Below are 26310 nucleotides of genomic sequence, written 5' to 3' on the forward strand. Positions count from 1 at the left end.
AACATCAGAGAAAGCTTCACTACACAGTCCCCACAGACCCTCTACACAACTGCTCGGTCCTCTTCTCCGAAAACCCGCTTCTCCACCATTACAGAAGAAAAACTCTCCACTCTAATCTCCAAATCTCATCTGACCACCTGTGCACTTGACCCAATCCCATCCCACCTCATCCCTAACCTCACCACAGTGTTTATCCCAGCCCTAACTCATCTCTTCAACCTATCACTAACCTCTGGTGTCTCACCCTCGGGTTTTAAACATGCTACCATTACACCCATCCTCAAAAAGCCTTCACTTGACCCATCTTCTTTGTCCAGTTATCGCCCCATATCACTTCTTCCGTATGCCTCAAAGCTACTTGAACAACATGTCTATTCTGAACTGTCCTCTCACCTCTCCTCCCCGCCTACAATCTGGCTTCCGACCCCACCACTCGACTGAGACTGCCCTTACCAAAGTCACCAATGACCTACTGACAGCCAAAACCAAGAAACAATACTCTGTCATCCTTCTCCTTGACCTGTCCTCTGCCTTTGACACTGTTGACAACTCCCTTCTGTTGCAAACTCTCTCATCTCTTGGCATCACTGACCTGGCCCTCTCCTGGATCACATCATACCTCACAGACCGGACGTTTAGCGTCTCCCACTCCCGCACCACCTCCTCGTCTCATTCCCTCTCTGTTGGTGTCCCACAAGGCTCTGTCCATCGACCCTTTTGGCCTGGGACAGCTCATAGAGTCCCATGGCTTTCAGTATCACTCCTACGCTGACGACACACAAATCTACCTCTCTGGTCCAGACATCACCACATTACTATCAAGAATCCCACAATGTCTATCTTCTATATCATGCTTCTTCGCCTTTCGCTTTCTAAAACTTAACATGGATAAAACAGAATTCATCATCTTTCTCCCAACTTGCTCAACCTCCCCAACAGACCTATCTATCACAATCAATGGCTGTACACTCTCCCCGGTCAACCAAGCTCCTCTGCTTTGGAGTGACCTTGGATTCTGCCCTCTCCTTCCGACCACACATCCAAGCCCTTTCCACCACCTGCCGCCTCCACCTCAAAAACATCTCCCGCATCCGTGCTTTCCTTAACTTTGAATCTGCGAAAATGCTTGTACATGCCCTCATCATCTCCCGCCTAGACTACTGCAACACTCTCCTCTGTGGCCTTCCATCTAGCACTCCCGCACCCCTCCAATCTAACCTCCACTCTGCTGCCCAACTAATCCACCTCTCACCCTATTACTCCTCTGCCTCTCCCCTCTGCCATTCCCTTCACTGGCTCCCCATTGCCCAGCGAATTCACTTCAAAGTACTTACAAATACATACAAGGCCATCCATAACCTGTCCCCTCCCTACATCTCTGAGCTACTTTCCCGATACACCCCCACACGCACTCTCCGATCCTCACAAGACCTCCTTCTCTCCTCTCCTCTTATCGCCTCTTCCCACAATCGCCTCCAAGATTTTTCCGTGTATCCCCCATACTCTGGAACTCGCTACCCCAATATATCAGACTCTCACCTCTACAATAGAATCCTTCAAAAGAAACCTGAAAAACCACCTCTTTAGACAAGCCTACAACCAGTGACCCTGCTGCCTCTATACCGCCATGACCAACTTCACCCTCCCCTACTGTGTCCTTCTCCAATACCATGTAGATTGTAAGCCCTCGCGGGCAGGGCCCTCTCTCCTTCTGTACCAGTTTGTACCTCGTCTTGTTTATGATTAGTGCAGTTGTCTGTATTATGTATGTGCACCGCTTATCATATGTACAGGGGTATGGAATGAATGGCGCTTTAATAATAAATAATAATAATAATAATAATAATCTTGGGACGCACAGCATCCAGTTGGTCATAAAGGCTATGTACACCTTCAGGGGCATTCAACTGGAAAATTCCTTTAAAGGCTATGGACACCTTCGGGCAGTTTTTTTTTTTAATGATTTCACTTATTTTGGGCTAAAAATTTATTTTTCAATTGGTCTTCATTAAAAATGTTCCACTGTTTCTGAGTTACAAGGGTTCAAAATCAGTCTGCAAGCTGTCACAGTCTGTTTTCTTTACGGCGTAGGAAACGCTGTAAAAATGAAACCCGTAAAACTATGGCGCAATTGCGGTTTTATTCCAGTTCCACCCCATTTGGAATTTTTTTCCCAGGTTCTCAATCCATTGTATGCAATATTAAATGGTGACATTACATTACAGAAGTCGCCTATGAGCCACTAGATTTACTGAGGAGCGCTCACCTCTCCTGTCTGCTATAGTAAATCATTGCACTATATTACCCGATGATAGAACAATTCTGGAGCATCTTTATTTAGAACTTTGTACTGTGTCGTTCTTCTGTTATTCCTACTGGAAATGTATGACTAAGACATGGTTTATATGTAGCTGTTTTGCAGCCAACTGAACCCCTTGCTGCCATACAAAGCATGACACTGCATTGTATGATATCGTGTCACCTACGACTGTCACTCAATAGATAAAATCAACCAGTTGCTCTACAGGAAGGTCTCAGTGTAGCCCAGCCCTAATTGACAGCTGTGAGTAGTACAATTCCGCTTGTCAACAGGATGTGTCCCTGCACTGCCTGATACTGTCAGCAATGGTGGGACACAGCAGAATGGTAACACCCAGCTGTCAAATTATACATACATTTCCAGGAGGAATAACAGAGGAACCACGCAATGCAAAGTTTTTTTTGTCAGGAGAGGTGACAAGTCCTCTGATTGTTGTGTCTTCTGCCTCTGACCGCATCTGATCAGTGCTGTATTCTATTAGGCTAGGGCAGGGATGGCCAACCTGAGGCGCTCCAGCTGTTGCAAAACTACAACTCCCATCATGCCCGGACAGTCTACAGCTATCAGCCTACAGCAGGGCATGGTGGGAGTTGTAGTTTTACAACAGCTGGAGAGCCGCAGGTTGGCCATGCCTGGGCGACAAAATTTGTTGCGCGACATTTTGCCGCCCCAATGTCGCGCGACAATTTTTATAATGATAGGCTATGGTGTCGCACTGCGACATGCGACATGCTGCGACTGCGACACGACAGTCGCAAAAAACCCATCCAAAATGGAGTTTTCTGTGATTGTTGCGTCGCAGTCGCAGCATGTTGCATGTCGCAGTGCGACACCATAGCCTATCATTATAAAAATTGTTTCGCTACATTGGTGCGACATTAATGTTGCGCGACACATGTTGCAGTGTAGTTGTGCCCTATGTGTCGCGCGAATTATTGTCGCGTGACACATGTCGTTGTATAGCCCTAGCCTTACATAGCCTGCAGTGCAATAATATTCTGAAAAGTGCTTGAGTATACCTGGCATCTGACCACAACAGGGTCACTACATGGCGGTAATACATGGTATCGGTATATTGCTGGTATTAGAGTGATAGCATATACTTGTCCCTGAGGGAAGTATTAAGTGTGTGCCTCTGCTTAATCGTGTGCTGTGCAGAAAGGTGTTTGTAGGTTCTACTTTTATTTTCCTTCTTATGCTGATGGGGTGTTTGCATATAACGGAAAACTCACCACAGCACTGATCAAGCATTGATGATTATTTCTGTAAGGCCTCTTTCACACGGGCGTTTTTTGCGGATCCGTCATGGATCTGCAAAAACGCTTCCGTTACAACCGCATGCATCCGTCATGAACGGATCCGGTTGTATTATGTCTTCTATAGCCATGACAGATCCGTCCCCATTGACTTACATTGTGTGTCAGGACGGATCCGTCTTGCTCTGCACCACATCCCGGACAGAAAAACGCTGCTTGCAGTGTTATTCTGTCCGTGATGGGAGCGCAACCAAACGGAACGGAATGCATTTTGGTGCATTTTGTTTCGTTCAGTTTTGTCCCCATTGACAATGAATGGGGACAAAACTGAAGCATTTTCTTCCGCTATTGAGATCCTATGACGATATCAATAGCGGAAAGGGAAAACGCAGATGTGAAAGTAGCCTAATTTGGAGTGGTTGCTATTGTATGTGCGCTGGTCTGGCATGTGTGCCGGGGCTGGATTTTCTTCCTAGTCCAGCCCTGAAAGGTTCTACTAATGTTTGGTGTCAGTGACTGAGTACAATCTTATTTCCATTCACAGGCAGTAATCCTGTCCATAGCCAGTTCTGCTCTCAGCTGAGAAGTGGATACAATTGTATCCGGTCTAGACAATGCTCTGTGAGCTAAACAGCCCGGACCCCAGACTGATACATTGTAACAAACTAGCACAGTTGTATCCAGTCTAGACAATGCTCTGTGAGCTAAACAGCCCGGACTCCAGACTGATACATTGTAACAAACTAGCACAGTTGTATCCAGTCTAGACAATGCTCTGTGAGCTAAACAGCCCGGACTACAGACCGATACATTGTAACAAACAGGCTCGGACTGGCCCACCGGGGAGGCAGGGGATTCCTCGGTGGGCCCCCAGTCTCCTGCGCCCAAGATAAGATGAGGAGTAATTATTTCTCCTTTCTCAGGAGAGATAATTATTGTAGACACTAGGTGGCAGTATCGCACAGTGATGCAGCCTCCTACTGGTGTACATTGTACAGGAGGCCCCGCAGTATCCTCTAATCTTTCCGGGCTGCTGGCAGTGAAGGAGGAGAGAACATGTTTGGACATCCTCCTGCCCTCCCTGCTGTCAGAAAACTGTCTCCTGGAAAGAAGGACTCCTCTGTGGTGCTGGGCTGATTTCTCAGGTGTGTGACAGTAGTGAGCTGTAGGAGGCTGTAAGGGGGAAATAGGGGATTTGTTTATAGTAGACTCAGATCTGTGTATGTGTGCTGCTCTCTGCAGAGTTCAGAGTGGCATTGGGGGGACTCTGCTTTAGGTGCACCCCCATAAGTGCCCCTGCTCCAGATGCCCCCTAATGCCCCCCACTTTAATGCACCCCTAATATTGCATCTGTTCCAGTTTTTCCCCTAATACCTCTGCTGCAGGATCACCACTATTACCCTGCCTCAGGTGACCCTAATGCCTCTTCTTTAGGTGCACCCCCATTAGTGCCCCAGGTCCAGATGCCCCCACTCTAAATACACCGCTAATATTGCCTCTTCTCCAGTTACCCCTGCTCCAGGATCCCCACTATTACCCTGCCTCAGGTGACCCTAATGCCTCTGCTTCAGTTATGACCCTCCGTTTGTGCCCTTTGCTCACGTTGCTCCTCTAGCGCCTTTGCTTGGGCTTTGTTAAAGGTTGTCACCTGCAAAGGGGGTTGGACTTATGACTGAAAAATTCTGCCCAGTGCGTCACATTCTCCAGTATTGACACGTATGGTTTACATGGCGGCAGTGATGATATTCCGTATTTACAGGCATCACTGCTGCCATGTAAAGAGATACTGGTGGTGGTGGAGTGGTGGAGGATTTAAAGGGGTCGTCCAGGTTTTCAGGTTATCCTCTCCACACCATAGAGCACAACTATATGATTAGTGGGGTCCGATTCTGCGACCCCCACTGATCCCAGGAACGGGTCCTGTTCCCCCTTTTTGATGGTGTGACAGGCTACACATACGCCCTGCTGCTCCATTTATTCTCTTTGGGACCACTGGAAATAGCCAGCGCTGTACTCCGCCATCTCCAGCGACCCTATAGAGAATGGATGGAGAGGCCAAGCATATGCTCGATCAGTGGGGGCTCCAGCGTTCAGACCCCCACGGATCACTTACTTATCCCCAATTCTGTGGATAGAGGATAACAAGGAAAAGTGGGCACAGGCCCTTTAACAGGCGAGCATTTCTATTTTAGTTTGACACATATTTTGGGCCAGATTTATTATTTTTATTAAGTTTTTTTTTATTACACCCAAAGAAAACCTTTAAGGATAGGGAATGTGAAAAGGTCCAACAGCTATGACACGCCAGGTGATAAATTTCTGATTGGTGGGGATCTGACTGCTGGGACCCCCATGATCAAGGGAACGTGGTCTTAAAGGGGTTGTCTCACTTCAGTAAGTGGCATTTATCATGTAGAGAAAGTTAATACAAGCCACTTACTAATATATTGTTATTATCCATATTGCGTCCTTTGCTGGCTGGATTCATTTTTCTATCACATTATACACTGCTCGTTTCCATGGTTACAGACCACCCTGCAATCCATCTGCGGTGGTCGTGCTTGCACACTATAGGAAAACACGCTAGCCTATATATGCTCCCATGGTTCCGGCCACCAGAGAGGCTGACGCTTTTTCCTATAGTGTGCAAGCACGACCACCACTGATGGATTGCAGGGTGGTCGTAACCATGGAAACGAGCAGTGTATAATGTGTTGGAAAAATGAATCCAGCCAGGAAAGGAAGCAATATGGACAGTCACAATACATTAGTAAGTTGCTCGTATTAACTTTATCTACATTATAAATGCCACTTACAGAAGTGAGAGGACCCCTTTAAGACCCTTGTGCAGGGCCGGCTCCAGGTTAATTTGCCAGCTTGAGGCATTTTTTTTACATTTACATGTCCCTCTGTGGCTCCCACACGGTATAATGACCCCACAGTGGCCCTCTATTCAGAATAATGACCCCCAGTGACCCCCACACTGGGGGTTATACTGTATAGAGGGGACACTGGGGATCATTATATTGACTGGGGGTCATTATACTGTGTAAGGGGCCCTCACAGTGTAATGACCCTCCAGTGGCCCCCTCACATACCTATCATTGCTGGAGCGCAGGGGAGCTGGTGGTCCTGTCATTCACTAACCGCAGCTCCCTGCGCTCCTTCTCTCCTCCGCTGCAGCAGTGAGACACACGTCATGACGTCACCGCTGGACCAGGCCTGGAGGAGAGAAGGAGCTGAGCAGTGATGTAGCTAGAACTGACTGGGCCCCACAGCAAATTTCAGTACGTCCCGCTGGAAAATCCTGCCGGACCCTGCTACTGCAAGTGTGAAAGTCGCTTAAATTCTGCCACATGTATGTTTGTGCATTTTGCTGTGAGTGTCGGCCATCATACTTCATCTGTAATATTTCTGTTATCACTGTAAGGGCTCATCAACACGACCGTTGGATGTTTTGTAGTCGGCAAATTGCGGATCCACAAAACATGGATACCGGGTGTGTGCATTCCACAATATGCGGAGCAGAACAGCCGCCTCTAACAGAACAGTCCTATCCTTGTCTGCAATGTGGACAATAATAGGCCATGTTCTATCATTTTGCAGAACGGCCATGTGGACATACAGACACGGAATGCAGACAGGAATCATTTCAATATTTTGCAGCCCCCATAGAAGTGAATGGTTTCACATACAGGCCACACAAAAAAAATGGTAGGGACACAGAGGAAAAAAAAGTTTGTGTGCAGGAGCCCTAAGGTGGGCCCCCAAAATCAGTTACACTGGTGGAGCCTAAGTACCCCAGTCCGACACTGGTAACAAACTAGCACAGTTGTATCCAGTCTAGACAATGATCTGTGAGCTAAACAGCCCGGACTCCAGACTGATACATTGTAACAAACTAGCACAGTTGTATCCAGTCCAGACAATGCTCTGTGAGCTAAACAGCCCGGACTCCAGACTGATACATTGTAACAAACTAGCACAGTTGTATCCAGTCTAGACAATGCTCTGTGAGCTAAACAGCCCGGACTCCAGACTGATACATTGTAACAAACTAGCACAGTTGTATCCAGTCTAGACAATGCTCTGTGAGCTAAACAGCCCGGACTCCAGACTGATACATTGTAACAAACTAGCACAGTTGTATCCAGTCTAGACAATGCTCTGTGAGCTAAACAGCCCGGACTCCAGACTGATACATTGTAACAAACTAGCACAGTTGTATCCAGTCCAGACAATGCTCTGTGAGCTAAACAGCCCGGACTCCAGACTGATACATTGTAACAAACTAGCACAGTTGTATCCAGTCTAGACAATGCTCTGTGAGCTAAACAGCCCGGACTCCAGACTGATACATTGTAACAAACTAGCACAGTTGTATCCAGTCTAGACAATGCTCTGTGAGCTAAACAGCCCGGACTCCAGACTGATACATTGTAACAAACTAGAACAGTTGTATCCAGTCTAGACAATGCTCTGTGAGCTAAACAGCCTGGACTCCAGACTGATACATTGTAACAAACTAGTACAGTTGTATCCAGTCTAGACAATGCTCTGTGAGCTAAACAGCCCGGACTCCAGACTGATACATTGTAACAAACTAGCACAGTTGTATCTAGTCTAGACAATGCTCTGTGAGCTAAACTGCCCGGACTCCAGACTGATACATTGCAACAAACTAGTTCACAGAAGTGCATTGTCTAGATGGGAAACATCTCTGCTAGTTTGTTACAATGTATCAGTCTGGAGTCCGGGCTGTTCAGCTCACAGAGCATTGTCTAGACTGGATACAACTGTACTAGTTTGTTACAATGTATCAGTCTGGAGTCCGGGCTGTTCAGCTCACAGAGCATTGTCTAGACTGGATACAGTTGCATCCACTTCTCAGCAGAGAGCAGGACTGGCTATGGACAGGATTACTGCCTCTGAATGAAAACAGGAGTCTTCTCATTCACTGACAGCAAACATAGATCTCAAAAATAGTGATAAATTGAAACATATAAAGTAGGAGAGCTTTTCATTTAAAATTTACAACTTTTTATTTGTAAAAAAAAAATACATTATGCAGTAATACATAATCTTCAGGTTTTTATCCCCCTTCCCCCCCAAATAAAAACAAAAACAGTAATAACATAACAACAAGAAGACGAGCCGGGCGACCTGCCTTTTCCTGTTCTAATAACTGCAGAAACCATTTAGCTAATGGCAGAAAAATATAAAATGAATATTTCTACTAATCACTAACATATAAGAAGTGTGCCGTATCTACCTGCTTCCCCGGGGAAATCTCCACTTTGCTGCAGAGATGAATGGAGCAGGAGGAGACAGAGAAGTGCGAGAGACGAGGCGTGCATGATACCGAGCCGTCTGTCAGCATACCATCTCTGACTCCACCACAACATTGTATGTGTAGAAGCAACCACAGCCAGGAGGAAACGTCGATACACCAATGAGGGGCGAGAGAGGAAATTACCAAGAGAATTTTTTAAATATTCTGATATCTTGATAAAATATTGAGGTTGTGTTGTTAGAAGATACAAATTACTACTAAAATGATATATAGCGGGTGTATGTTACTCACCGCCATAGGTGGTATCTATCTGGTCACAGCCCCCTTATCATCAATCAAGGTGCAAATTTTTTTTAAAACTTATGTACCGTAACTATTTTATTTATTTAGGTATTTTGTATCCCATATTCTTCCTACGCCATTCTTTTCAGCTGGACTCATGACAATTGTTGGTATGATGAAGCCCTGGATATTGCTAAGCCCTGTGAAACTTTTTGAAAATTTTTGAATGAGCCACTCACAGTGGAAATAACATAACCTGCCTGCCGTACACCGAAAATACCACCAATATATTAAAATGTAGTAGGATGGGGACATCATTTCAGAAAGAACACTTCCTTAAAGGGGTTGTCCAAAATTAGAAAAACATGGCTACTTTCTTTCAAAAATGGCATCATACTGGTCCATGGGTTGCGCCCTATAGTGCAGCTAAAGTGGAGTTGTAATACCATACGCAGCCTGTGGACAGGCGTGGTGCCGTTTCTCGCAGAAAACAGCCATGTTTTTCTAATTCTGGACAAAGTCAAGAAAAGATGAACCTGTGACACATGGGTGGCAATATCTTTCGGTGGCCAACGTGTCATCATTAAAGGGTCATTGTCATAGAGACAGAATAGAAGTTGCTTTCGGTGCAGGTCCATTAGCTGAGACCTCAACTGATACGCTGCCGTGCTCTTCTGAACCCCATGCCCCTTTAAGACCAATCACTTTTCCTTGGCCCTCCTTGGACTACTGTATTTGCCATAGGCAGTGTATTACCTGCAGCAACAACTCATCCTCTATGGCCTCAGCTAAGGTGGTTATTTATGACCATCTTAAAGGGATCCGTCACTGGAGACTGGACATAGAGGTGATTCATGGAAGCAAAGTGGGAAATATCGCTATCCTCAGCTGGATTATAGGAAGGGCACAATGGGCACATGCCCTAGGACTTCCCTCCAGCTCCTCCAGAGATAAGCAGCTTTCTGACACTTCTGTTTCCGCCTATCTCCCAGATGAACAAAAAAATTTCAAATCCAACAAACCAATCCTTGTTTCCCCCAACACGGACACAGATCACCCTCCTACACATCAGATTGTCAATAGATCCTTTGACATTGGTTCATGTCCATCTTGGACTCATCTATTGGGAAGAGGCCACCACCATTGTCCAAGTGACCTCATTGTTAATTCAGCTCCAAGTGTCCGTCCAAGAGTAACATCAATGCTCATTTATCATTTGCAAGAAAAAAGATCTCCAAGACAGATGAGTCTTGGAACTTTTTGGCCAACACTGGTCCCATGATGTTGGTTGTAAAGCAAATACAGTATTTAACATCAAGAACATCATACTTCAGTAGAACCATAATATACACCCTAAAATTTGGCCGTATTAGTGCTGTGGGACGCCAGTCTAGCAGCAACACATGGTGTTGGTAAATTGATGGCATGAGGGTAACTTAAAGGGATCCTGTCACATTGAACATAGGGTCAGCGTGTTATAGAGCAGGAGGAGCTGAGCAGATTGATATATTGTTTTGTGGGAAAAGATTCAGTATAACCTGCTGCTCACAGATAGGACTGCATTTACAATGTGATAGGTACCCTTTAAGAGGGTGGGGACTTTTTCACATAGATGATACACACGTAGGTCTCTTTGAAAAATATTAGGTGGAAGCCTATAATAAAAAGGCTTAAGAGCTCAGAAAGATTGCATCAAAATGTATCAAAATTATATAATAAAGTATTAAAACCCATAGCACTGTTCTTATAATGCAATACATGTATTGGAGGGGAACCTATGACTTGCAAATAAATCCCTGCTGGTCTAGGTTGACTGGGGAAATAGTTAGAATGTCCCTGGGGGTCTAGGTTGGCTTGTGGTTTTGTTTTAATGTCCGTGGTGCCCTAGGCTGGCTTGGCGTTAGTTATAATGTTCCTGGAATCCAGGCTGGCTTAGTTATAATGTTTCTAGTGGATTAGGTTGATTTGGGGGCTTGGTTATAATGTTCTGGGTGGTCTAGGTCTTAGAGGTTAGCTATTATGTCCTTTGTGGTCTAGGATGTCTTAGGGGTTAGTTATGTCCCTAGTGGTCTAGGTTGTCTTAACACTCAGTTATTATACTCCTCGTGGCCTATGTTGGCTTGGGGGTTAACTATAAAGTCCTTGATGGTCTAGGTTGGCTGTGGGTGACATATTGTCCCTAGTGGTCTAGGTTGGTTCAGGGTTAGTTATAATTCTCTGGTTGTCAAAGGTGGCTTAGTGTTTAACCCCTTAAGTACAGGCCCATTTTTGGTGTTGCATTTTTTTTGTCTCCCCACGTTCCAATAGCCATAACTTTTTTAATTCCCTGTTTATATAGCCATATGAGGGCTTATTTTTTGTGGGATAAGTTGTATTTTTAAGGGCGCCATTTAATTCACCATGTCTGTTATTGGAAAACGGGAAAAAAATTATTTGTGGGGTTAGGTTGAAAAAAAAAAATCTATGTGCTTCTGTGTAATATTTGGTACCACTGGGAGGTACTTTGTGCTGCACTGTGGTATTTGGTGCTGCTAGGAAGGTATTCTGTGCTGTATTTGTAGTATTCATTTGATGCTGATGGGGAAGTATTTTGTGTTGATTTGTGACATTTGCTTGGCGCTGCTGGGGAGGTAGTTTGTGCTGCACCATGGTATTTGTTTAGTGCTGGTAGGGATGTGCTTTGTGCTGCACTGCTGTATTTGGTGCTGCCAGGGAGGTATTTTGTGCTGTATTTAAGTATTTGGTGCTGCAGGGGAGGTATTTTTTGCTGCATTATGGTATTTGTTTTCTACAGCTGGGGATGTGCTTTGTGCTGCACTGCTTTACTTGGTGCTGTGGGGGAGATGTTTTGTGCTGTATTGCGGTGCATGGTGCTGCCGCGGAGGTACTTTGTGGTGCACTGCTTTACTTGGTGCTGCGGGGAGGTATTTTGAGCTGTATTGTAGTATTTGGTGCTGTAGGTAGATGTTTTGTGCTGTATTGTAGTATTTGGTGCGGGGGAAGTATTTTGTGCTGTATTTGGTGTTGCGGGGAAGTATTTTGTGCTGTATTTGGTGCGGGGGAAGTATTTGGTGCTGTATTGTGTTATTTGATGCTGGCGGGACGTATTTTGTGCTGTATTGTAGTATTTGATGCTGCGGGGAGATGTTTTGTGCTTTATTGTAGTATTTGCTGCTGCATTGTGGTGGATGGTGCCATTGAGGAATGAATGTCTATTGGAAGTAATGTGTCACGGCCACGGTTCTGGCCGTGACTCCTTGGGAGCCGCATACAGTTGCCCGCGGTTTGGGTTGTTGTTTCAACCGCAGCTTGGGGCTTGATGTAGTTTGCCTCAAGTGCGGTTGCCGCGGACAACAGGTATGTGTGCGGTCCCTTTGGAGTTTGTGTGCGTGTATGTATGCACTTATGTATGTCTGTGTGCACTCTGTCTTATCTTTGGTGTGCACTGACATCTTCCCCTCACGGTGGTTGCCGCTGGCAACAGTATGTATGTGTGCACTTGGTTTTATGTTATTGTGTGCACTTCCCCTTTAAGTTGATGTCTTCCCTTCCCTGGTGTTGGAAGGGTTAACTTCCTTCCTAGTGTGTGTGTGTGCACTGGGTGTGTCCGATTGTGGGTGTGGCTGCATGGGCTATAAAGCCTCAGTTAAGACCTGATGTCTGAGGGGTACTCCAGCCTTGTTGTAAGCTGGAGGAACTCTCCTGGTCACATTTCCATCTGCCAGTGTGGGCCACCCTTGTGGTCATAAATTGTGATACACCATGTTATGTGATGTTCAGTAGATATTTTCCTGTTGTATATTGGTGCAGCTATGGATCTGGGTTCCTGTGTGTGATTATGTGTTTGCTGGGTTCATTGAATGTTGTGTGGACTTCAGCTTGCCTGCACAGGGATCCAGTCAGCAAGGCTGTGGCAGGTAAGTGGAACTAGTTCACATTACCTGCCATATCCATAGGACTGTTTGTGTTCCCCTTTTTCCCAGCAGCTTGGCCAGTGAGACTCCTCTTCCTTCGTGTCCAGAAGGAACAGGTCGTCTTACCCTGCTCCTAGGTGAGGGCCATCTTGTGGGCTAGCAGGGACTTCTAGGTTCCGGAGCATGAGCCCTCCTACCATCAAGGTTGGCTCATGTAGCTAGGAGTCAGGGTCAGGTTAGGGATGCGTTTAGGAGGTGACCTGCTCCCTAATCCTGTCGTCCTGGTCGAGCAGCGGCCATCATCTCTGTTCATCGCACGGCTGAGGGTTTTCCCCATCCTCAGCCGTGACATAATGATTGTTTCCCCTTCTATTTCCTTCTTGAGCGGATGATGAGGATCGCAGTGGAGACCACTGGTCTCGGCAATGTTTGGACGCGGTATGATATCTTCTTGGTGCAGCTCTGCGCGGCCGCAGGATGTTGTCCCCCGTCGTCTGATGCATTTGTTATTGTGCGGCTCTGCCACCACAAGACAATATTTTCTTGCATCTACAAAATAAAGTAGCAAAATCGACACTAAAGGAAACCGCAGACTTCATCAAAGCGATCTGCTACAGGACGCGTCCCAGGAAACGGGGCCTGAAGGTTTGCTGAGAGTTTTCAGTTTTTTCCTCCAGATTAAACCGCATCAAACAAATCTGCAAACAAGTTATTTACAAAGTAGAGATCAGGAATGTGCGGCGACTTCCTACCCCCCCAAAAAACACATTACAATGTTACATGTCAATATCAGCCCGTCTAATGGATGCCACATTTACAGTGTAGCATGAAGAAAAGGGGTGATAACGGTCAGGTCTCCGCCATAAAGAAACCTTCACCGCCTGATCCCTACTTTAAGGCAAGGTGCATTATATGGAAGTGCCATCAGTTTACTGCATGTTACTGTATAGTGTAGACTCCATGTAGCTGTATTATTACACAGGTGCTGTGATGGCTGCACATTTCTTTACTGCTAAATGGTGCTCAGTGGCGTAGCTAGAAATGACTGGGCCCCACAGCAAATTTTTTAATGGGGCCCCCCTCCCCCAGTAATTTTTTTGCAACCCCTTCCTTTCACGCCGCCCCCATTCCTGTGGTTAGTAAAGATCGCTCTCTCAGACCAGGCCCGGCAGCTGTTCTTACACTGTCTATACTGTCGCTGTATATAATGTCATTGTGTAATACTGTTGAGGGGGCCCTGACAAAATCTTGTAGTCCTCCTCCTCCTGGATGGGCCCCTTCTGGGTCAGGGCCCCAAACCAGTCGCTTCCCCTACTTCCCCTATAGCTACGCCCCCGATGGTGCTATTATTGAGGCAAAGCAATATACAGGTGAAACTCGAAAAATTTGAATATCGGGCAAAAGTCCATTTATTTCGGTAATGCTAATGAAAAGGAATTGCATTAATGCAGCTTAAAATTAGAATATTGTGAAAAGGTTCAATATTCTAGGCCCAAAGTGTCAGACTCTAGTCAGCTAATTAATCCATACCCCCTGAGCAAAGGGGACCTCAAAAGTGTGACTTTGGGGTTTCATAAGCTGTAAGCCATAGTCATCCAAATTATAACAAATAAAGGCTTGAAATATCTCGCTCTGCATGTAATGAGTCTCATATGTTAGTTTCACCTTTTAAGTTGCATTACTGAAATAAATGAACTTCTGCACAATATTCAAATTTTTCGAGTTTCACCTGTACTATTCACCTGTTCTCCTGTGGACCAGTCTGGATAGGGAGATATGAAATAGATAGATAGGAGATAGACATGAGATTAGATATATAGATAGATGCAGGCCTTTTTTTCTGGCGGAACGCCCCGGAACGGCGTTCCGCCACCTATTTTCTGCCGACTTGCCCCGCCCCCCTTTAGTTACTGCAGCGCCGTTTCTTAGGGGGCGGGCCGGGCAGCCGCCCGGGGCGCTGTCAGAAGGGGGGCGCCGGCAGGGCACAGCAGCAGATGAGCGCTGCGCTTCCATTGTGGAAGCGCTCACTCATCTCCAAAGTCATCTCATCTGTATCGCCGTCCTCAGGACGGCAATACAAATGTCTGTAATGCGGCAGGGCAGGGAGAGGTGTGTCCCCTCCCTGTTCCTCTGATAGGCTGCCGGCCTAGTGCTGGCAGCCTATCAGAGGCCGGTGCAGGCGGCGCGATGACGTCATCGCGTCGCTTGAGCCAGCGAGGGACACAGGCCGGAAGAGGCCTGCATCGCATCCTGGAGGAGGTAAGTATAAGTTTATTTTTTATATGTAAAAATGACAATCCTGGCACATAAGGGGGGCTGCTGGGCTGGCACAGACATAAGGGGGGCTGCTGGGCTGGCATAGACATAAGGGGGGCTGCTACAGACATAAGGGGGGCTGCTGGCACATAAGGGGGATACTGGCTACTGGCACATAAGGGGGGCTGCTGGCACATAAGGGGGGCTACTGGCACATAAGGGGGGCTGCTGGCACAGATATAAGGGGGGCTGCTGGCACAGACATAAGGGGGGCTGCTGGCACATAAGGGGGGCTACTGGCACATAAGGGGGGCTGCTGGCACAGACATAAGGGGGGCTGCTGGGCTGGAACAGACATAAGGGGGGCTGCTGGCACATAAGGGGGGCTACTGGCACATAAGGGGGGCTACTGGCACATAAGGGATAAGGGGGGCTTCTGGCACATAAGGGGGGCTACTGGCACATAAGGGGGGCTACTGGCACATAAGGGGGGCTACTGGCACATGATAGGAGGCTACTGGCACTTGATAGGGGGGCACTCAGGCTACTGGCACATGATGGTGTGGGGCTCTTATTACTGGCACATGATTGGGGGGCATCTATGGGGGCACATCTTACTGGCACATTATATGGGGGCACATCTTACTGGTACATGATTGGGGGGCATCTATTGGGGCACTTATTACTGGCACATTATTGGGTGGCACTATAGGGACATCTACAGAGGCTAAAAAGAAGGGGTATTTTATATGGGGGCTCTGTATAGGGGCATTTTATACTGGGAGGGAAGGAAGGGGCCAGGCCAGGCTGCGCTGCCCATGTGTGGACTAGGGCGGCGGCGGCCGCAGGCACTGGCAGCCTGTCTGTCACGACCGTCACTGGCACTTTTATTTGCATCCCTGTTCTCTAAAGGGGCGGTTTAGGGGGCGGTCCTAGGGGTGGGTAGGGGCGTGGCCAAGGGAGGGGGGGGTGAGTTCCACCACCTTTTCTCTGAGAAAAAAAGCCCTGGATAGATGATAGATAGATATTAGATAGATATTAGATAGATAGATAACTACTGTGGGGATTCGCTCTGGTAGACAGGGTGTGCGGACGCAGTACAGAGGCAAATTACCAGTTCTTAAATCAAACTTCCGTGTTTATTCACACATAAAGCAAAAACAAAACGTCACTTTGCAGTCTTGGTGTTAGTTCACACACAATGGAAAGTCCACATAGCAAAAATCACCTTGTTGGCAGTTCTGCCTCCAGCAGTCTATAGCAGGCTTTTAGGGGGCCTGTTTCCCCTACACACGGTCTCAGGCCTCCAGCACGGTACAAGCCTCAGATCCCAGTACACACACATCTTGCTGCTGAGCCCAGCTGCCTATTTAAGGACAGCCAGGTGCTGCTAAAACCCAGACCGGCCCTTAAAATCCAGTCCGGTGTTTGACCCCACCTGGCTGCAAATCAGCCCAGCAGCACACGCTGGGAGGAACATACCTGTTTTCCCAGACCATACCCTTCACTGTGTCACAATAGATAGATATGAGATGAGATTAGATGGATAGATAGATAGATTTGGCACTGTACAGTATATTATTTTTGCAGTGTATGACGACAGCACTGTATTGCCTTATTATTTAGACACGTGTATGGAAGTGTTAGGCAATGTAATGTGGGCATCATACCTTATGGCACTTATATTTAGGCCGGTTTGGTATCGTTATTTGTGCACTTTATGACTGTACACATCCTGGATGTCGCTGGGGGTACTAAGAATCATAGTTTAGTTCATAAGGCTGAAAAAAGACATCTGTCCATCTAGTTCATCCTTTTACATAGCCCAATGTGGGGCCATAAAGAGAACTAGGTGGTGATATTTAAAAGGTCGATAGGTGCTTGTTTAAAGGGCCTTTTGAATGTAAGTTCCAAACTGCATTGGGGATGAATGATCATTAATACAATCATTCATCCCCAGCACCACACCGTCTATTTACATGGAGTGATGTTGTTAAGTTCCTTCCTGATCATCGCCCCTCATAAAAGGCCCTTAAAGGTGGAGGCCCTTAGGCAGTTTCCCCTTTTGCCCTCCCGTTTGTCTCTCCCCAGTGAGACAGACACATGTCTTAGAAATCTTTCGTAATAAACAGAACTAGGTCACTTATATGGGACACATACGTGCTGCTCGGTGGCTCCTCTTCGCCGCTGACGTGACTCTGCCTTGTGTACACGCCGCCACTGTCATTATGTGTTCTGTATTTCTATAGGATCTTATATTTTTTTTCCATATTATCTAAAAGCAGGAAGTGGTTTCATGGTATTTGCTGATGGAAACTGTTTTCTTCTTTGTTTATTTTCCGATACATATTTCTTATGAAACATCCATCGAGGAGGACGTTATATGTGGGAAGTGCAAAAGTAATAAAAATACATGAGAAAATCAATATTAAGCATCCAGCTGTCACGACCGCTATCCCAGCAGCAGTCGTGTCGCACCAGACGGAGGGGAAGGGTGACCCTTATCTACGGATGGTAAATAGAATGGCCACCCCTGACTAACCCTAAGCTGGCACCTGTCTGCCCTGATATCCTAGACGGGGTGTGAACCCGTGCGGCGAGCAGGATGCCTAAACCCTCAGTCGCCCTAACGACTGGACTGGGGAAAGGCCGATGGGAGTGCTAGTCACCATCACTCACGTCTAGGAAAACAACAGGGGAAGAAAGCAACAAACAAACTATAGCAAAGATAGACTTATCCAGTCACGAGCAGAGAAGGCGATCCCAAACATGACAGTCCACGCCGGACAAGAGCTCCACAGCAACACCATTAAACGATCTCCTTCCAAGGTCAGAGTAGCACTGGAAGTAAGGACTATATATGGCAATGACTGCAAGTGAAAGTGAAACGAATATAGTAGCTTGGGAGTGGCAGACAGGACTCACCTGAGGAGGATGCCTACAAACTCCCAGTCAGGACAAAAAGGTTCACAAGGCAAAACCCAGATGACATACCCTGAACCACGGAGCAAACTCACAAGCTATCTCGAGTAGCAAGTCGCTGCGACCTTCTCCTCCCAGACCTGTCTGGATCAGTCACAGTCGTGACAGTACCCCCCTTTCTACGAGGGGCCCCTGGACCCTCAAGACCAGGCCTCTCCGGATGGGAGCTATGAAAAGCCCGAATGAGTCTGTCCGCTTTTATCTCTGATGCTGGAACCCACATTGTCTCTTCGGAACCATAACCTTTCCAGTGCACCAGGTACTGAAGAGAGCGGCGAAAATATCGTGAATCAACAATCTTTTCTACCTGAAACTCAAGACTGCCATCAACAACCACCGGTGGAGTCGGTAGTGGCAATGGTTCAGGAGTTTCTACAGTACATATCTCTTAAGCAGAGATCTGTGGAAGACATTATGGATCCTTAGAGTCTGAGGTAGCTCCAGACGAAAAGCCACCGGGTTAATGATCTTAATTACCCTATAAGGACCAATAAATCTCGGACCTAATTTCCACGAGGGAACCTTCAACTTGATATTTCTGGTAGACAACCACACCAAGTTATTCACCCCAAGGTCCGGACCTTCAGAGCGCTTCCTATCAGCCGCACGTTTGTATCTACCACCAATTCTCTTCAAACTTTCTTGCACACTCTGCCACACTGAAGAAAGTGAAGACGCAAATCGTTCCTCCTCGGGAATCCCAGACGGCCCCCCCTCACTAAACGTACAAAACTGAGGATGGAAACCATACGCACCAAAAAATGGTGACTTATCTGTGGATTCTTGACGACGATTATTAATGGCAAACTCGGCTAACGGTAAATAAGATGACCATTCCTCCTGATTTTCGGAAACAAAGCATCTCAAATATGTCTCTAGGTTTTGATTGGTACGTTCAGTCTGACCGTTGGACTGTGGATGGAAAGATGAAGAAAACGACAGATGAACCCCTAAACGAGAACAAAAAGCTTTCCAAAATTTAGAAACGAATTGGGTACCACGATCCGAAACAATATCGGAAGGGACCCCGTGAAGCTTCACGATGTGGTCAATAAAAACCTGAGCCAGTGTGTTAGCATTAGGCAATGCGGCAAGAGCAATAAAGTGCACCATTTTGCTGAATCTGTCAACAACTACAAGAATAACAGTCTTCCCTGCTGATACTGGTAGATCCGTAATGAAATCCATTGACAGGTGCCTCCAAGGCCTGTTGGGGATGGCGAGAGGTAAAAGACGCCCTGCCAGACGAGTATGATCTACCTTAGAACGAGCACAGGTAGCACATGCAGACACAAAATTCAACACCTCCTGGCGCCATTTAGGCCACCAGAACCGACGAGACACTAACTCAGAGGTTGCCCTACTACCTGGGTGTCCTGCCAGTGTGGAGTTATGGTGTTCTTTTAGTATCTCCAGTCGTAAATTTTCTGACACAAACAGTTTACCCGAGGGGCAGGAGGCCGGGGCGTCCCCCTGAGCTTCCAACACCCTACCCTCCAAACCTGAGTGTAATGCAGAGACCACCACCCCCTTTTGCAAAATGGGCTCTGGTACCTCAACATCACCCCCTCCAGGAAAACTTCGAGACAATGCATCCGCCTTAGTATTTTTTGCCCCCGGGCGATAGGTTATTACAAAATTAAACCTAGTAAAAAATAACGACCACCGAGCCTGTCTAGGGGTGAGACGTTTAGCAGACTCCAGATATAATACGTTTTTGTGATCAGTAATCACCGTGACGGGATGAACCGCCCCCTCCAAAAAATGACGCCACTCCTCAAAAGCCAACTTAATAGCCAAAAGTTCCCTGTTGCCAATATCATAGTTCCTTTCTGCAGTAGACAATTTCTTCGAAAAGAAAGCACACGGACGCCATTCACCAGGGGACGGGCCCTGAGATAGTACCGCTCCCACCCCCACCTCTGATGTGTCAACCTCTACAATAAAAGGAAGCGAGACATCTGGCTGTACGAGAATAGGGGCCGAGGTGAATCTCTCCTTCAGAGATGCAAAGGCAGTTTTGGCTGCATGTGACCATTTGGAAAAATCGGATCCCTTTCGGGTCATGTCCGTCAGTGGTTTTACCACCAAGGAATAGTTCTTTATAAACTTTCTATAAAAATTGGCAAACCCCAGGAAGCGTTGCAATGCCTTCAGGTTCTCAGACAGATCCCAGTCTATAATCGCCCGGACTTTTTCTGGATCCATGCGGAAACCTGAATCTGACAACACATACCCCATCCCCAGAAATGGCAGTTCTCTTACGGCGAACACACATTTTTCTAACTTAGCAAACAATTTGTTGGCCCTTAATATCTGCAGCACTTGTCTCACATGGATCTTATGTGTATCCAGATCCGGGGAATAGACCAGGATGTCATAAAGATATATCACAACAAATCTCCCGATAAGGTGACTAAAAATATCGTTGACAAAATGTTGGAATACCGCAGGCGCATTAGTAAGACCAAATGGCATGACCAGATTTTCATAATGCCCTTCCGGAGTATTAAAAGCCGTCTTCCACTCATCCCCCTCTTTGATGTGAACCAGGTTATAAGCTCCTCTGAGATCCATTTTGGAGAACCATTTAGCACCAGCAACCTGATTAAAGAGGTCGGGAATGAGAGGAAGAGGATAGGGATCTCGGATAGTTATCCGGTTTAATTCCCGGAAATCCAGGCAAGGACGTAGGCCCCCATTTTTCTTTTTAACGAAAAAGAACCCTGCAGCCACAGGTGAAGAAGAGGGTCTGATGTGTCCCTTAGCCAAACTCTCCGAAATATAATCTTTCATAGCCTTCCTCTCCGGGCCGGAAAGCTTGTATAACCGGGTTTGAGGTAGTTTTGCCCCAGGTAATAGATTAATCGGGCAATCATATGGACGATGAGGTGGTAACCCCTGACAACCCTTCTCAGAGAACACATCCATAAAATCTGACAGAAAGGCAGGTAAAGATGTTACAGAGAGTGTAGAGCACCTACTACTCAAGCAGTTGTCCTTACAATGTTCACTCCACTCCACAATCTCCCCGGCCTGCCAATCCACCACCGAATTGTGAGTCACCAGCCAGGGAAGCCCCAATACCATAGGAGCCGGAAGACCGTCCAGGACATAACAAGAGATATGCTCTTTATGGAGGTCCCCTACCTGCAGATGGATATTATGGATGATCTGAGTTAACTCTCTCTGAGTAAGAGGGGAGGAGTCGATGGCAAACACAGGAATAGTTCTGCATACCGGTTCCGGAGTTAAACCCAGAGCCTGTGCAAACCGTGAATCCACCAAGTTGACCCCTGCCCCACTGTCCAAAAAGACGGAACAGATCTCAGTCTTATTGCCCGCCTCAACGGTAGCGGACAACAAAAACTGAGACATGCGTATGGAGGAAACGAATACGCCCAGACTGTTCTCCTCCACACAATCTGGGGACTCTAGTTTTCCGGCGGCTCCTTAGTTTGTGGTCTCTTAGGTTCTGAGGGACAAACCTTTACAAAATGACCCCTCCCCCCACAACGAAAACAAACCTCTGACCTACGGCGGAACTTAGGAGGATTCACCCGTCTAGTGGCGCCCCCTATTTGCATTGGTTCGACTGGACCATAACAGACCGATCCCTGCCCTATAGAGGCCTCCGTAAAATTTAATAGTCTCTCCCTGAGTCGTCTGTCGATTCTTATGGACAGAGACATAGCAGCCTCAAGAGACCCAGGGACCTCGTATACCGCCAGCGCGTCTTTTAATTTTTCAGACAACCCCTGGCAGAACTGACTCCTAAGGGCCGAGTCGTTTCATAACGTATCAGTAGCCCACCTACGGAATTCGGAACAATATAGTTCAGCAGACCGGTTCTCTTGCCGAAGTCTACGTAGCTTAGACTCAGCCAGTGAGACCCTGTCCGGGTCATCATATACGAGACCCAGGGCTTCAAAAAACTCCTCCACTGATCGTAAGGCCGGAGAGTCTGATGGTAGGGAGAAAGCCCAAGCCTGCGGATCTCCTTGCAGGAGAGAAATCACAATGCCCACCCGTTGTTCCTCACCGCCGGAGGATCTAGGGCGTAACCTGAAGAACAATTTGCAAGCTTCTCTGAAGGTTACAAATTGGTCTCTCCCTCCTGAGAACCTATCAGGTAAAGCCACTTTTGGCTCAGGAGTACCTTGGTTTCCTGTAGCAACGGTGGAACCCAAGGATTGCTGCTGCAGCACTGTTGCTTTTAATCCTGCCACTTCAAGGGATAACCCCTGTAATTGTTTCGCCAAAACCGAAACCGGATCCATAGTGGAACAGACAAAATACAAAGCAAAACAGCAAGCAAAAAAAAAATGTCTTTTTTTTTCTTTTTTTTTTTAAAAGGCCAGATATACTGTCACGACCGCTATCCCAGCAGCAGTCGTGTCGCACCAGACGGAGGGGAAGGGGGACCCTTATCTACGGATGGGAAATAGAATGGCCACCCCTGACTAACCCTAAGCTGGCACCTGTCTGCCCTGATACCCTAGACGGGGTGTGAACCCGTGCGGCGAGCAGGATGCCTAAACCCTCAGTCGCCCTAACGACTGGACTGGGGAAAGGCCGATGGGAGCGCTAGTCACCATCACTCACGTCTAGGAAAACAACAGGGGAAGACAGCAACAAACAAACTATAGCAAAGATAGACTTATCCAGTCACGAGCAGAGAAGGCGATCCCAAACACGACAGTCCACGCCGGACAAGAGCTCCACAGCAACACCATTAAACGATCTCCTTCCAAGGTCAGAGTAGCACTGGAAGTAAGGACTATATCTGGCAATGACTGCAAGTGAAAGTGAAACTAATATAGTAGCTGGGAGTGGCAGACAGGACTCACCTGAGGAGGATGCCTACAAACTCCCAGTCAGGACAAAAAGGTTCACAAGGCAAAACCCAGATGACATACCCTGAACCACGGAGCAAACTCACAAGCTATCGCGAGTAGCAAGTCGCTGCGACCTTCTCCTCCCAGACCTGTCTGGATCAGTCACAGTCGTGACACCAGCGTGGGTAATACTGAAAATACAATGAACAGGTTCCATGAAAAAAAACATTGTAATATTGCAGAAGAGGCCGACATTTCCTGTTCTCTGCAACTCATTTGTCAGCTTTGCTGTGTAGATTAGAACAGAATGAGCAGAGCCGTCTCATTATCTTTACAGGGCAGGGGGGTAGTGCCAACTCTATTGTACTGTTGGATAAGGCAGGATAGTACTAACCCTACACACAGAAGTATGCAGCTCCCCTGTCACTCATTTACTCCATCACATTCTGGATGACACCTTACAGACCAATATTTCCCATTGATTGTAACTTATCAGGATGACCTTTAATAGGAGACAAGGGCATCATGGACAGGGACCGAATATACCACCACACAAACCAAATGCAAGTACTAGGGAGTGGACATACAGTTTGAACCAGAAGTTTACATACACTACACTGCGTGCAGAATTATTAGGCAAATGAGTATTTTGACCACATCATCCTCTTTATGCATGTTGTCTTACTCCAAGCTGTATAGGCTCGAAAGCCCACTACCAATTAAGCATATTAGGTGATGTGTATCTCTGTAATGAGAAGGGGTGTGGTCTAATGACATCAACACCCTATATCAGGTGTGCATAATTATTAGGCAACTTCCTTTCCTTTGGCAAAATGGGTCAAAAGAAGGACTTGACAGGCTCAGAAAAGTCAAAAATAGTGAGATATCTTGCAGAGGGATGCAGCACTCTTAAAATTGCAAAGCTTCTGAAGCGTGATCATCGAACAATCAAGCGTTTCATTCAAAATAGTCAACAGGTGGCAAGAAGCGTGTGGAAAAACCAAGGCGCAAAATAACTGCCCATGAACTGAGAAAAGTCAAGCGTGCAGCTGCCAAGATGCCACTTGCCACCAGTTTGGCCATATTTCAGAGCTGCAACATCACTGGAGTGCCCAAAAGCACAAGGTGTGCAATACTCAGAGACATGGCCAAGGTAAGAAAGGCTAAAAGACGACCACCACTGAACAAGACACACAAGCTGAAACGTCAAGACTGGGCCTAGAAATATCTCAAGACTGATTTTTCTAAGGTTTTATGGACTGATGAAATGAGAGTGAGTTTTGATGGGCCAGATGGATGGGCCCGTGGCTGGATTGGTAAAGGGCAGAGAGCTCGAGTCCGACTCAGACGCCAGCAAGGTGGAGGTGGAGTACTGGTTTGGGCTGGTATCATCAAAGATGAGCTTGTGGAGCCTTTTCGGGTTGAGGATGGAGTCAAGCTCAACTCCCAGTCCTACTGCCAGTTTCTGGAAGACACCTTCTTCAAGCAGTGGTACAGGAAGAAGTCTGCATCCTTCAAGAAAAACATGATTTTCATGCAGGACAATGCTCCATCACACGCGTCCAAGTACTCCACAGCGTGGCTGACAAGAAAGGGTATAAAAGAAGAAAATCTAATGACATGGCCTCCTTGTTCACCTGATCTGAACCCCATTGAGAACCTGTGGTCCATCATCAAATGTGAGATTTACAAGGAGGGAAAACAGTACACCTCTCTGAACAGTGTCTGGGAGGCTGTGGTTGCTGCTGCACTCAATGTTGATGGTGAACAGATTAAAACACTGACAGAATCCATGGATGGCAGGCTTTTGAGTGTCCTTGCAAAGAAAGATGGCTATATTGGTCACTGATTTGTTTTTGTTTTGTTTTTGAATGTCAGAAATGTATATTTGTGAATGTTGAGATGTTATATTGGTTTCACTGGTAAAAATAAATAATTGAAATGGGTATATATTTGTTTTTTGTTAAGTTGCCTAATAATTATGCACAGTAATAGTCACCTGCACACACAGATATCCCCCTAAAATAGCTAAAACTAAAAACAAACTAAAAACTACTTCCAAAAATATTCAGCTTTGATATTAATGAGTTTTTTGGGTTCATTGAGAACATGGTTGTTGTTCAATAATAAAATTAATCCTCAAAAATACAACTTGCCTAATAATTCTGCACTCCCTGTATATAAAAAGACACATATGCGTTTTTTTCTCAATATCTGACATGAAATCAGAAAAAAACTTTCCTGTTTTTGGTCAATTAGGATTACCATAATTATTATTATTAGCCAAATGCCAGAATAATGAGAGAGAGAGAGAAAATGTTTTAAGACATTTTTATTACTTTCTGCAATGTGAAAAGTTTACCTACACTAAGATTACTATGCCTTTAAACAATCCTGGACTGCCCATCTGATGATGTCATGTGTTTGGAGGCTTCTGTTAGGTTTGTTGATTAGAGACACCTGTGGATGTATATAAATGCACACCTGATACACACTGCTTCTTTGTGTAGCATCATGGGAAAGTCTAAAGAAATCAGCCAAGATATCAGGAGGAGAATTGTGGACTTGCACAAGTCTGGCTCAACCTTGGGTGCAATTTCAAGATACCTGAAGGTGCCTCGTTCATCTGTACAAACAATTATACGCAAGTACAAGCAAGATTGGAATGTCCAGCCATCATACCACTCAGGAAGGAGACGGGTTCTGTGTCCCAGAGATGAACGTGCTTTGGTCCGACACGTGCATATCAACCCAAGAACAAAAGCAAAAGACCTTGTGAAGATGATGGCGGAAGCTGGTAAGATTGTGTCAATATCCACAGTGAAACGAGGACTGTATCAGCATGGGCTGAAAGGCCGCTCTGCCAGGAAGAAGCCATTACTCCAAAAGACACATAAAAAAAGGCAGATTAATGTTTGCAAATGCACACAGGAACAAAGACCTACATTTTTGGAGACATGTCCTGTGGTCTGACGAAACTAAAATTTAACTTTTTGGCCATAATGACCATCGTTACGTTTGGAGGAAAAAGGGAGAAGCTTGGAAGCCTAAGAACACCATCCCAACTGTGAGACACGGGGTGGCAGCATCATGTTTTGCTGCAGGATGGACTGGTGGACTTCACAAAATAGATGGCATCATGAAGAAAGAAGATTATGAGGAAATACTG

The 26310-nt window shown here is 46.4% G+C and overlaps 1 protein-coding gene across 3 annotated transcripts in view; it reads right to left on the reverse strand.

Annotated features, from left to right (window-relative positions):
• Positions 1–8947, reverse strand: part of IL7R (interleukin 7 receptor) — a 79187-nt gene extending 70240 nt beyond the window's left edge. For all 3 annotated transcript variants that reach the window (XM_040420979.1, XM_040420980.1, XM_040420978.1), the window contains exon 1: positions 8849–8947. In XM_040420979.1, coding sequence (XP_040276913.1) covers positions 8849–8933 — 85 coding nt within the window. In that variant the 5' untranslated portion in view covers positions 8934–8947. The remainder of the gene's footprint in view (positions 1–8848) is intronic.
• Positions 8948–26310: the final 17363 nt, after the last annotated feature.

The sequence above is a fragment of the Bufo bufo genome, chromosome 2, assembly GCF_905171765.1.
Source record: "Bufo bufo chromosome 2, aBufBuf1.1, whole genome shotgun sequence".
NCBI lineage: Eukaryota > Metazoa > Chordata > Amphibia > Anura > Bufonidae > Bufo > Bufo bufo.